Here is a 12,087-nt window from a genome sequence, read left to right as displayed (position 1 = left end):
AGTACTTTTACATGTATCACAAATACGATAGATTCAGTTAATTTATGCATATGTTGTGATAAACCAAGTGAGGATACTGGTCTCTGACAATTACCAAACATATATATCCTGTCTTTACAGACTGCCGTGTCCTTACATAAACAAAGTGTAACTTTCTCCAGGAGACGATCAGAGCATACTGATCGAAAGGTCGAGTTGAAACCTACAGTTCTTTTCAGGACCACCCCAACTCAATTAGAGGTTTTCATTGCATGCTGTTACCGCAAAGCTTACTTTAATGTATTGCCACCATGCAAAGTTTCAAATCTTACTATAAGTATAATTCTTTTTCTCATCCTTTTTTCTTGTCTTCAGGATGAACGCCAAGAGTTTGAGGAGCTGATTTATTATTACAAGTATGCTGCAGCAGCCTACGGCTGGCCTGGGTACGCCATGTTCCATCCAACTAAAGGATGCTGCCATCTCATTGGTAGATGCTCGTGAGTTCAATTTTATCTATTCTTGTTACATGGAAACTGGAGACTCGAAAACCATTACAAATTAAAGTAGTTTTTCACTTCTTTTGGTCAATGTTGGTATTTGTGTTAGCTTTTCTGAGATATATGGTGGACAATCTATTCATTCCGGTTTTACCCTTACACCAATGTGTGTAAGCATTGTTATTATTTCCTGAGTTCTGTGAAAAAAATCACAGACATATTATTTAGGTGGGATTCAAACCCACGACCTTTGCAATTCTAGTGCAGTGTCTTAACAACTGGACCACTGACATTACCGGGCAGCTCCAATCCTATGTTTTAGCAGCGAGTACTGAAATGAAATACAAAGAAATGAAAGACAAATTTTGCAAACAAATTTTTGAGTAACTAAACTTTTTGTGAGTAGTGTGTACACGTCTAGCTATGTACCAGAATTAAATGTATATTTGTTTGTTGCTCAGATGCTGTCGTGGTTCTTCCGGTAGTTTTGACTATCTAGACCTTTCAGACGATAATTGCTGCCGTTGTAACTTCACTGCCCTTAAGAAACTCAGCGGACTAGAAGACGCCGACGTCATCTATGCAACATTCCACTCTGCGGTTAGTACCAGCCTCCTCTGCGATCAACCCCGTGGCCTCAGTACAGAGTTCGGCCTGGACATGGAGGGCCTTAACCTGGTGGGCTCTACCACTGTCGATAATAGGGGTTGTTCCAGAGGGGCCACCATGGCCTCGGAGTCTGGGATCTGCCTGGAAACGAGCTTATCGTTCCAGGAGGAGATGGATGAGCGGTGCCTGAGAGGAGCAGAAGGTGGCGGTGGTGGGGTAAACAAGCGAGGGCGCTCTGCACGATCGTCATTCCCATCATGCATGGCGTGTCTTTGTCCGCAACGTATCCCAGAATGCCCCCCTTCCCGGCGTTCATCTGCGGCGGGTAGCAGTGCTGAGAATGTGGCTTCGACCACTGCTACGGTATGATCGCTCAAAAGATCTCTCTCGGCAAGAGAGGAAAGAAAACAAATTGTTTAGTAATCACTCACAAACAACTCTTTCCCCCTCCCCTATCCCTCACCCCAATACACTGCATAAATTTAGTCTACATCTCCATTTTTATGTGATGTGTAATTAGTGTGTAAAGTGAGAATAAGGCTTTAACCAAAAGAGCGATTTTGGCTACAGCTACGGCTAGATAGTGTGTGTCTGCCTATTCTTCATCACTGGCAGAGGGGCTGATCTAGCTGGAGCTCTAGTCAAAGTCACCGTTTCAGACACGGCTTAGTGTATTTGATAGCATTATGGTCATGTGATGTGAGTTATCCTATGTGCCTTGTTCCATATATCAGATGTCTGATTTCGTCTCTAGAGTGTCATTTATGGTCCAAGAAGTGGTCCACTTTAGTTTTTGTCTCACTCACATGCATTTTATTGTATGTTTCATTGTGCAACATAGATGTCAGTTCTGTTTACAGGCATGACATTCTTCCTACTTTAGTTTGATTTTTTCTTTTTTTGCCCGAGGAAAAATCAGAAAAATTGTGATTTAATAGCATGAAAACCTTATTGAAAAATCAAGCGTGTTAATCTGTTTTACTTGCAGCATTTTACATGAACTCTTCAAAAAGAATATGCAATATAAATCACGCATTAGTTTTTTTGCCTCTTCACTCCCAATCCCGATTATTTCAAAACCCATTTAGAAAATTCTGGAATTAACATGACCACCTGTCCCATTAACGGCACCGCGCTGAACTACATCACCAATAATAAGCCAATTTCAGATGAATCAAAGCGCGGGAACTAGATCTCCTCTTAGCTCTCTCTTTAACGGAACCACTCTGTGATAAAAAATATGCCCCCAAGCTACACCGGCTAACATTACAACCACTCTCGATGGTACAGGTCATCCATTATGCTCGAGAGCTTTAAAAAAGCACTTCACGTCACAAATCCATCAATTTAGTTGTAAAAAGATGGATCACCTTAATTAATGATTGCATCAATTATGTCTTGTCGGTTTCTTCAAGAAAAAAAACAACATTTATCTCATATAAAGGACTGAAGAACAGCCCTTAAAAATAGTTTTTTGGGGAAATTAAAGCTACGCATTACTATCGGAAATATGCCCCCCCCCCCTCAAAAAAGAAAAAAGGGGGAAAAAAAGAAAATGGATCCACGCCCTGGGGAAACCAATCAACTGTTTACACAAACAAATTATAAGTTTAAAATTACATCAGGGGTAACAATTATTCAGTGTATTTTATTTTTTTGTGTGTGAGAAAGAACTTGTCTTTGTGTGTGAATGAATACAGTATGACAATCAAAACACTCTTCTCTTATTGTTTGAGTTTGCTTGCATGCATTAGTAGCGGCCATTAATTTCTTTAGAAGCATGTTCATCACTTTGCATGTAACCATGGTAACTTGTCTTCTCTCTCTTTCTGTGCAGCATGTTTGTTCCATTATCACTGCTTAGTAATGGCTCTCCTAACTGCTTTGCATGCATTTTGTGAATTTTCATGCCTTTTTTGCTTTGTTCTGTTTAGTCATTTATTTTATTTTATACAAATGTAAAAAAAAAAATCAATATTTTTAAAGAGCCACTCGCTCTCTCTTTGAGCAAGTTCATTAGCAATGCCAAGTCCATGAGCTGCAATGACATGATAACTTGAATCTGTTCTACCCAATTTCTCCTTGGTGACAATTATTATGGACATAACAGCATTCTATTGGCTTGTCATCCATTCTGCAAACATGGTGCACATGATATTTACAATGGTGTTGAATGTAGTGGTCTTTCTCTCTCCTTTGATTTTCCATTTTCATCCGTGTGCCTTTAGTGGTTAAATGGCCGTTGTAGCTATACATCATATTGTGGCCACTTGTCCATCTTTTACTCCAAGACCTTTTTTTTTTTAAATTCTTGCTCATCAGCCATCAATGTATCTGATCCATTGATATACATTCCCTTTTCCAGTTTCTGAATTGTTTTTTTCAAATTTAGTCAATCCATTTTCCATTAGCTTCAAATTTTTTACTTTGGAATCCAGATTTTCATCCTGGCCATATTTCTTTCCCGTTATGGATATTTTATTTTTATTTGGTCATTTCATTTGCCATTGGCTTCAAATTTTTACTTTGAAATCCAGTGTTGAAAGCATACAAAGTTCAGAGTTTTAGTCATCCTCACCATATTGTTAGTTCATTCTGTATTGCATCGTGTAGGTGCATGACCCTTCTCACCAATTACCCCCCAAACGACTCTCAATGTCATGATAAGCATGGACACTGTGCAAGAATCATGAAGCAGTTTTCTAGTTAGCAAAAAAAGCAAAACAGTGGAATGTTGACACTGTAAAAAGTAGACCCAGTTGGTATAAATTGTTTTAATTTTTGCTAAAACAATTAGCGTCGCAGACAGAAAGCTACCCCTCGTTTGATATCACCATCTTCTCACAAAGTAAGTCAACAATGACCCCCTTCTAGATGTCGAGATGTTTTTCTAGAATATCTTGGAGCATGTAAATTTTGTTTAGATATTTATTTTTCTTCTCTCTTGTTTTAGTAATCGGAGCATTCTTTTGAACTTAGTTGTAATCTTTTCATTTTTGTTTTCTGTCGCCCCTGCAACTCATGTGTTTTTTGTATATATGCATAATCACTGTTTTGGGTGAAATTTCTTTTGTTAAACTGAAAATGGTTTTCATAGTCGGCTTCAAAAGTATTGAACAGAAATTTTAATTGGGGTGTCCCCAAAGAAAACAAACATTCACAGGGAGAGTGTGTTTTAAAAGTTGACTGCATGATAAACTGTTTATGATTATTAATGCATGGTTTGCTCAAACAAAGAAAACATGGGCTCAATTTTATTATACTGAATTCTCCGCTCATAGCATCACATGCTTTTCAGGACACTGTAAAACAGAATTCCGCGGAACGCGGCGCCATGAAATTGGGTCAAGATTTGTTCATCTGATGTTTTTTTCAAAGCGTTGGCTACTGTTTTGGCTTAGGATCTATTGGAGACAGTTGTAGGTCAAAGCCAGAGAATTTTTTATGATAAAATGGCAATTCAGGAAGGACATTTTTGACCTGTCATTACTTTTCAAAAGGAAGTCAAGAGAAAAATCTTGTTTACAAAACTTGATATGAAAAAAGGTGAATCAAATTATTGATCAAGAAGTTTTCTCAGTTCACTGAAAATTTTTGAGTGAAAATAGTTTCTCCCTGTGTAAACTTGCATTATCTTCAATATGTATAGTTTCTTATCCGCCTGCAAATTTGATTTGTACATAAATTATATGAAACTTGAGTTGAGTACTGAGTGATTACTAACAATATGGTGTGTTCATAAATCCAGTCATCCGCCCCTACGATTTTACTGACCGAGCTTGCTGTTTCACTGCGTGTTTTTACCTCATTCCTATTTGCTTGGAATTCTAACCACAACACTCCAGCATCCCTTTTCCTTCTGCTCCTCTCTGCCCATGCTGACCATCCCCACTTGAGAATCGAGCATTCCGCCCAGCTCCAAAGCTGCAGTAGTTTCAGTGGGCGATACCACTCTGCAGTAGGTGTGGGTTGAGAACGTTGGGGTAAGGTGACATACTATAATGCATGCTTTATAGGAAGTAAAGCATTTTTGATAACAGAAATTTAATATTGCTGCATTCTAAATACTGCTTCTTATTAATGCAAATTAAAATGCGTGTGCAATCGCTAGCTTTCCCTGATTTTGCATAACCATGGATTTGTTTTACAAAAACAGGAAATGCTGAAAACCTTGTAATACATTTTTCTTCACTTTGAAGATCATGAAAATATCCCTTGCAATCTCTTGCAATTGCATCAATTAAGCTTCGTTTGTTTGGTTAAACAAAATTCAGGCACATCATTGATTTCATTCAAAAGAAATTTTTTTTTATACTTTTGCTAATAACTATTTCTGCTTCAGCTTGAGCTTCACAAAACTTTTGTGCTAAGATAAATATATGAATTGAAGTTGAAGCTCTTATCAACCCAGATACTTCCCTTTCAGAATTCCTTCTAATAAGCGGTATGTATCTCATTTGCATAATCATGCATATGCATTAGCAAACCTTACTCTGATGCTGAAGCTATCCTTCCACCAGCATGCATACATTTGCATATTGCATATTAAACCTCAAAAATATGTTTGCAAAACAAATGAACTATTTAAAAGTTTGCAGCTTTACTTTCAAATTTGCATTTCAAAATAAATTATGTCATATAAATATATATTTTTAATTACCAAGATGACGGTTCACTTCATTTAATATGAAGTACTTAGCATTTTTAAATCAACTTTTTGTTCTAACTTCTTGTTAATTTTTTCTTTAAATTTCCATTAAAATTCCCATGTTGTCATTGATGGTTCTTCATCGCCTCTTTGCATACCAGGTGAGATTCCAGTTCTTTTTCAAGTTTGTCTTGATTTACCCAAATTTATCCACAAGTACTTTAGAAACCAAGTGAAACAATTCTCATAGTTAAGCCCGAATTTAATAAAGACTATTTCTTATCTAGCGCATTTTACCATAAGGTATCAATGCACTTTTTATCAGTGCTCTGGTCAATAACATTCCTCTAATCTTTCTCAGCTTCCTGGGGAGTATAGATCCCTGGGCTGCCACGGTGCTCCAAAAGCTTTTTCGAACACAATATTACCCTCAACTCTCACAGGTACCCATTTATTCCCCTGGGTGGAGAGAAGCAATTATAGTGAAGCGTCTTGCTCAAGGACAACAGTGTCATGACCGGGATTTGAACCCAGAACCTGATGACTTAACCACCAGAATTTGAATTTGATGCTCTAAACCACTCAGCCATGACACCCTAATAGATTCATTAATGCATTAAAAGGCAATTCCACCATCCATCAACTAAATCACCAAATGAAGAACTAGAAAAGGCTTTCCAAAAGAACCTTGAGCATGTTAAGAATACAGATTGGCCTTCCTCTATTTGCAGGTGTGGGAGACGCCATTCTTCGTCGCCTTGGATCACTCAAGATGTAAGGTGATTGTCTCAGTGCGAGGCACGTTGTCTATGCAAGACTGGCTGACAGATTTAACCGCTGACACCTCAGAGATACCACTGGAGAACTGTCCCTCTGATTGGTTCGGACACAAGGTGAGTTACCATGAAGTCATTGATGAGGTCCCTTCTCTTCCCTAGAACCTCCTACAACTTCCAACACAGCGTTTCAGCAAATCGTACTCCAAATATTCGTTCCTGGCTCGATCAACAGCATATTGGGGCACCGCACCTTGTAAACCATTACGTGGTGCTATTAACCCAATTCACCTGACGTCATATAGAATAATCTTGGATACGCCATATCGGTGGGCAGTGTCTCTGTGCGTTATTCAGTGAAATGCGCATTGTAAGACAAAGCGACGTTTACACGTAAACATAACTGCCAACCAAAATGGTGAGCGCACGACAGTCGCCGCGTGTGACGTGCGTGCAAGGGGTCAATAAAGGAATAGGTCTCATACTTCCAATCGTAGCTCCACATACCTTGCAGGAAAAAATACTTTGCGCTTTGATATGCTCCTAGGGGTTTGAGCGCTATATAAGAACCTATATACATGTACTATGTTGTACAAGTTTGTACTTGTTTTATGCCTCTGAAGAAGGTCCGGTTTGGATCGAAAGCTAAGGCCATCTACCCTACTTACTATATTGTATAGTAAAATGAGAATGGTGATTTAATTAAGCACTAAATTCAACAAGAATCAAAACCATGAAAATGGGCTCTGATTCTGATTTTGTCCTGTCTGTTCTTCCGTAGGGGATGGTAGGGGCTGCGTTACACATCAAGAGGAAACTTCAGGAAGAGATGATCTTATCAAGAGCATTCACACATGATCCGGTAAGTTGTCTCTTTAATCCGTTCTTAATCTCCCCTAGGAATACACTACCAATGCATATATAAGTAGCGAGCGGAAACTCTTTTAAATGTAATATAAAAATATATCTTTTTAATATGACACATTTTGGTGTTTTTTATGTTTTGTTCTTGTATGTCTTTTATTTGTCTTCTTTTGTATGTTTTCAGTTTAGATTCTTTACATAGGTAGGGTTAGTGTAGCCTGTCTCTTGAACAGATCAAACATTAACTTTGCCAGCAGGCTAGGCCTATGTACTAAGTAGGTTGTATTTCACAGTTGACCAATACTTTTGTTTATTTTTGTTCTCCCATATTGTGCATTTTAACATGTGTAATGCGCTTTTGATCATTTGTATATAAGAAGCGCAATATAAATTATTATTATTTGTATTAATCTGCTAGAGGTGAAGCGCCAGGCAATTAATTTGTTTTTCATTTTGTGTAAATGTGGCATCTCTTTTTGAAGGTGAAAGGAACCCAGAATTATGACCTGGTCTTGGTGGGACACTCGTTAGGTGCAGGCACCGTGTCCATACTCAGTTTACTACTCAGGCCAGACTATCCAAATCTGCACTGCTACTCGTACTCACCTCCCGGTGGTTTACTCAGGTGAGTGTTGTGTAGTCAGGAGTGAAATACTGCCCTCCTGAGAGCCCAATTTCATAGAGCTGCTTAAGTTTAAAAAGTACAGCAAAAGTATGCTTACCAGAATAAAGTTACCAGTAGAAATAAGATTTGTCATGTATTATTTGTGACTGTTATCCTGCTTATTTATGGCCACGATTGTCAATATTGTTTTTGAGTACACTACAAATGAAAAGTTGTAGGATGCCTTTGATCTAAAGTATGTATTTATATTTGAGAGATGACTTTGTTTTTCAGTGTATAGATTATAACACAAAGCCATTGACTATTCTAATAGCCTCTCATGACAAACATTATAATGAAGTTTGCAAAACCCTACGCCATGATGAACCTCCCCATCTTTTTAGGCCTGAATTATTTGAAATAATCTCTTTTTAAAAAACAACATTGCTTCAGAGGGAGTTGTTTCTCACAATGTTTTATACTATCAACAGCTCCCCGTTGCTTATAATTATTTTGAGTAAGTACCAATAGCGTCCACTGCTTTTTATAATAATAATAGTAATAATAATAGTGTCCTCATCTTTGGTCACAGCATGCCAGCAGTGGAGTACTCCAAGAAGTTCATTACGTCCTTGGTCGTCGGGAAAGACATCGTAGTGAGGATGGGGCTCTCTCAGATGGAGAGCCTTAGAACGGATCTCCTAGACTGCATCAAGAGGAGCACAGACACAAAGGTACATGGCCGCTTAAAAAATACTTTTTGTTACAGAACAAAAGTGCGGGATGGGGCGGGGGTCCTGCAAGTCTCACTTGTATGAGAACAAAGTGATATATTTATACAAACACTTCTTTCTATAGGATAGAGTTAATAGGCAATCTTTTTTTGTAGGTTCAACTTTACTTGTTCTCTATTCCACTATTCAGACTTTTCAAAGTTACAATCCAGTTGGAGATTTTCATGAAATTAAATGATATTTTTTTTTCTTAAAGACTGGAATTTGACCTTTTCTTTACAAAAGAAACAGTGTTTTACAATACAGTGTATTAAAAATAACTAAGTTTTTTTTTTTTTCCCAAATTAGTGGAAGATCATCTTTGACGGACTACTCTGCTGTCGGGAGATCAACAGCAAGAATCTTACACCGAGAGATTCAACCGATTCCCCCTCCCCTCCGAGAATGACCAAAGCCGTCCACCCGACCAACCTCTCGCTCCTACTCACTACCCACAATCCCTTGTACCCACCAGGGAGGATCTTGCAGATTGTACGCACAAATCCTAAGAGGGAAGGGTAAGTTTTTAATAAACATATTTTTATATTTATATAATACTGGGCCCAATTTCATTGAGTTGGATCTAGGCACAAAAAGTACATTAGAACAGCAAAACTATGCTTACATGTACTGGAATACAGTTACCAGTCAAAACACCATGTCACATGCACAATTTGTGACTGGCATCCTGCTTATCACAAAATTTGTAAGCAAAGTTGTTAGCAAAGTTATCTGCTTAAGCAGCTCTATTAATTGAACCCAGGTCTTCCTCCAAAGTCCACATCTCTCTTGTAACTATTCAATTTCCAGTATTATTGCTTTGTATGATAAGTACATGTATACACATTGTTGGGCCACCAAGTTCTTATTTATTGTTACTTCTTGTTTTCTTGTCTTATGGCTGAGTCAGTGAACTTTTTCTTACCAGCTCCGTGATAATTCTTTTTCCTTACAGAGTCTTCATCATAAACTACCAACTGATTCAGTTCATTTCAATCATGGTTGCACCTTATCTTTTGTATTTTTTTTAGAAAGTATGAAAAAATATTGTTGTTCTGTTTTGTTTTTTTCCTGAGGAGATTTGTGACTTTTCTTGGATGTTGTGTTAGTGTATTTTCTTGTGGGGTATACTTTGTCTTTGTATGTTGTATTTTTGTCAATTTTACAGATATTTTTATTCATTTGGATGTAGCTAAATAGCTAGAGGCAATGGAGGTGGAGGCTTTTGTGTCACCGTTATTTCATTAACTTTGTTAATTCCATGCGTGTGCCATTATTGCTCCTTTTCTATATTTCTATTGTCCTTTCTGATATGCCAAATAAATCTGATAGCGCCCTCTTTTGACCCATTAAGGTCAGGTCATGTTTAAGGACGCTTAACTGTGTTTATATTGCTTGTTTAAACATAGCCACGTGATCTCCTTACAGAATGTATAAGTATATTTTATTGGAATGCAGCAACAAATGCTACATCATCTTAGGCAGGAAAAGTTTTTAATAATGTGACCATAGGCCTAGAATTTCATCTTAGGGTACATGATTTTGTTTTAAGGGCACTTCCATTGGAAAATTTTGAAGGGGCCCCAAGGCAAATACCAGTCCAGGGCAACAGGGCGCCATGGCAACAGGGCGCCATGGCAACAGGGCGCCATGGCAACAGGGCGCCATGGCAACAGGGCGCCATGGCAACAGGGCGCCAATGTCTCTATGGTCTCCGTGTAGTTTAAGGCCTGTTTAAAGTTTTTAAGAAAGTTAAACAAAAATAATACAAAATATAAGGGTGTACAGACATTTAACAAGTAGAAGTATTGATTATTTACTGATTAAATTAAATTAAGTATTTAATTTTTTAAGAACCCAAGTTTTAGAAGTATGAAAAAAAAAGTCTTTTTTAAAATTAATGTTTTGTTAAAAGGATCCTTAATTTGTTTTTGTATTCCCTGCTTTCATCATCTTTCTCATTACTTGTCAACCTTTATCTCTTGACAGACTGGATAAGCGAGACTGTGCCTGGTATGCTGTATGGTGCAAGAATACAGCATTCGATGAAGTGTTAATATCACCAGTAATGATTGGGGACCATCTACCTAACAATGTCATGAACGCCTTACAAAAGGTACGCGCTACATGCTGCGCTAGTCTGTGAAATTCTATTTTTATTTTAGTATGACATTTGGGACTTTGAATACATTTGATGCAATCAGCTTGTGGTTTCTTTGCAATTAGTTTGAGGTTTCTTTAAAAAAAATTATATATTTTATTATTTTCAAATATTTTATGCTTCAATTTGTATCACTTTTTAAAGAGTTTTGAGGAGCAGTGTTCTATGAAATTGGTGCATCACTATTATTACTGATATATTTGTCTTTTTTGTTTTATTTCTGCTAGTGCCTTAATTATGGAAGACTTCATGGCCCTCCCAAGTTTTCAAACAGAGAGTCCTATAGACCAAAAAATTCACCTCGCTCATCTTCAAAGTCCACGGGGGAGAGATGTTCTACACCTTCCAGTACGTCCTCACCTTCATCATGTATAAACATGGGTTCAGCGATCCCAAACAATCCTGTTCCTGATATGAACTCTAACACGGTCCCGCCGTGCAGGAATGAAAAGACTTCCACAACGATCTCCAAGCGGGCTTCGTATACTCAGCCCAGCACCACTGCAGGCTGCCCGGAGGGTATGCAAAGGGCTGGGAGCTCTTCCCCCGTGTTTGCCTCCTGTGAGAGTCTACCGACTTTCCCTGGGTACGACGAAACGGACGGTAAAGCGCCGCTGGCTCGGTTCGATACGATGTCCGAGATCGGATCTATGTCGTCATTCCAGAGTGTACCCATGGAGCCAATTAGATCGCAGCTCTCGTTTAGAGTCCGCGATGGTTATTGCTACTATGTGAATGAGGACGTCAAAACTCCAGTGTCGCCATTTCAGCTGCAAACCAAATTTGATGAGAGCCTTGACCCAAATAATCGGATTGTGACGACTGCATTTATCGAGCCCAAACCGGTCAGGACCGGTCTGAACGCTACTGAGCAGCTGAAACTGCATCGGGATGGGAGCACTAAACTCCTTGACCGCTATGGCAATATTAAAGGCAGAACGTCCACAAATGATAGATACACATTAACGTATGATAGTGGATCACAGAACTCGGTGAACAAAGAAGGCGCCGTTCGGCCAGAGCAGCTCGTGTTCATAGGCACCAATGGAAGTAGTAAGTCGGCCCTTTCAGTCCTTGGGCAACTCCTCCTTAAATGCCAGCATGCAATGCTCTGAGGAGTCTTAAAGCACATGCATAAATGTTACTTCATAATTGTCGTCAAGTAATTCTTAC

The 12,087-nt window shown here is 38.5% G+C and overlaps 1 protein-coding gene across 1 annotated transcript in view; it reads left to right on the top strand.

Moving 5' to 3' along the window:
* The window catches only part of LOC117291302 (sn1-specific diacylglycerol lipase alpha-like), a 48,259-nt gene that overhangs the window by 35,254 nt on the left and 918 nt on the right, over positions 1-12,087 (top strand). The window contains exons 7-15 of the mRNA XM_033772939.1: positions 355-479; positions 941-1,451; positions 6,468-6,629; positions 7,294-7,374; positions 7,859-8,001; positions 8,573-8,714; positions 9,063-9,271; positions 10,743-10,869; positions 11,142-11,967. Of these exons, the coding sequence (XP_033628830.1) occupies positions 355-479; positions 941-1,451; positions 6,468-6,629; positions 7,294-7,374; positions 7,859-8,001; positions 8,573-8,714; positions 9,063-9,271; positions 10,743-10,869; positions 11,142-11,967 (2,326 nt within the window). The remainder of the gene's footprint in view (positions 1-354; positions 480-940; positions 1,452-6,467; positions 6,630-7,293; positions 7,375-7,858; positions 8,002-8,572; positions 8,715-9,062; positions 9,272-10,742; positions 10,870-11,141; positions 11,968-12,087) is intronic.

This window comes from Asterias rubens, chromosome 6 (assembly GCF_902459465.1).
Source record: "Asterias rubens chromosome 6, eAstRub1.3, whole genome shotgun sequence".
Taxonomy (NCBI): domain Eukaryota; kingdom Metazoa; phylum Echinodermata; class Asteroidea; order Forcipulatida; family Asteriidae; genus Asterias; species Asterias rubens.
This window is presented reverse-complemented; position numbering and strand designations above follow the sequence as displayed.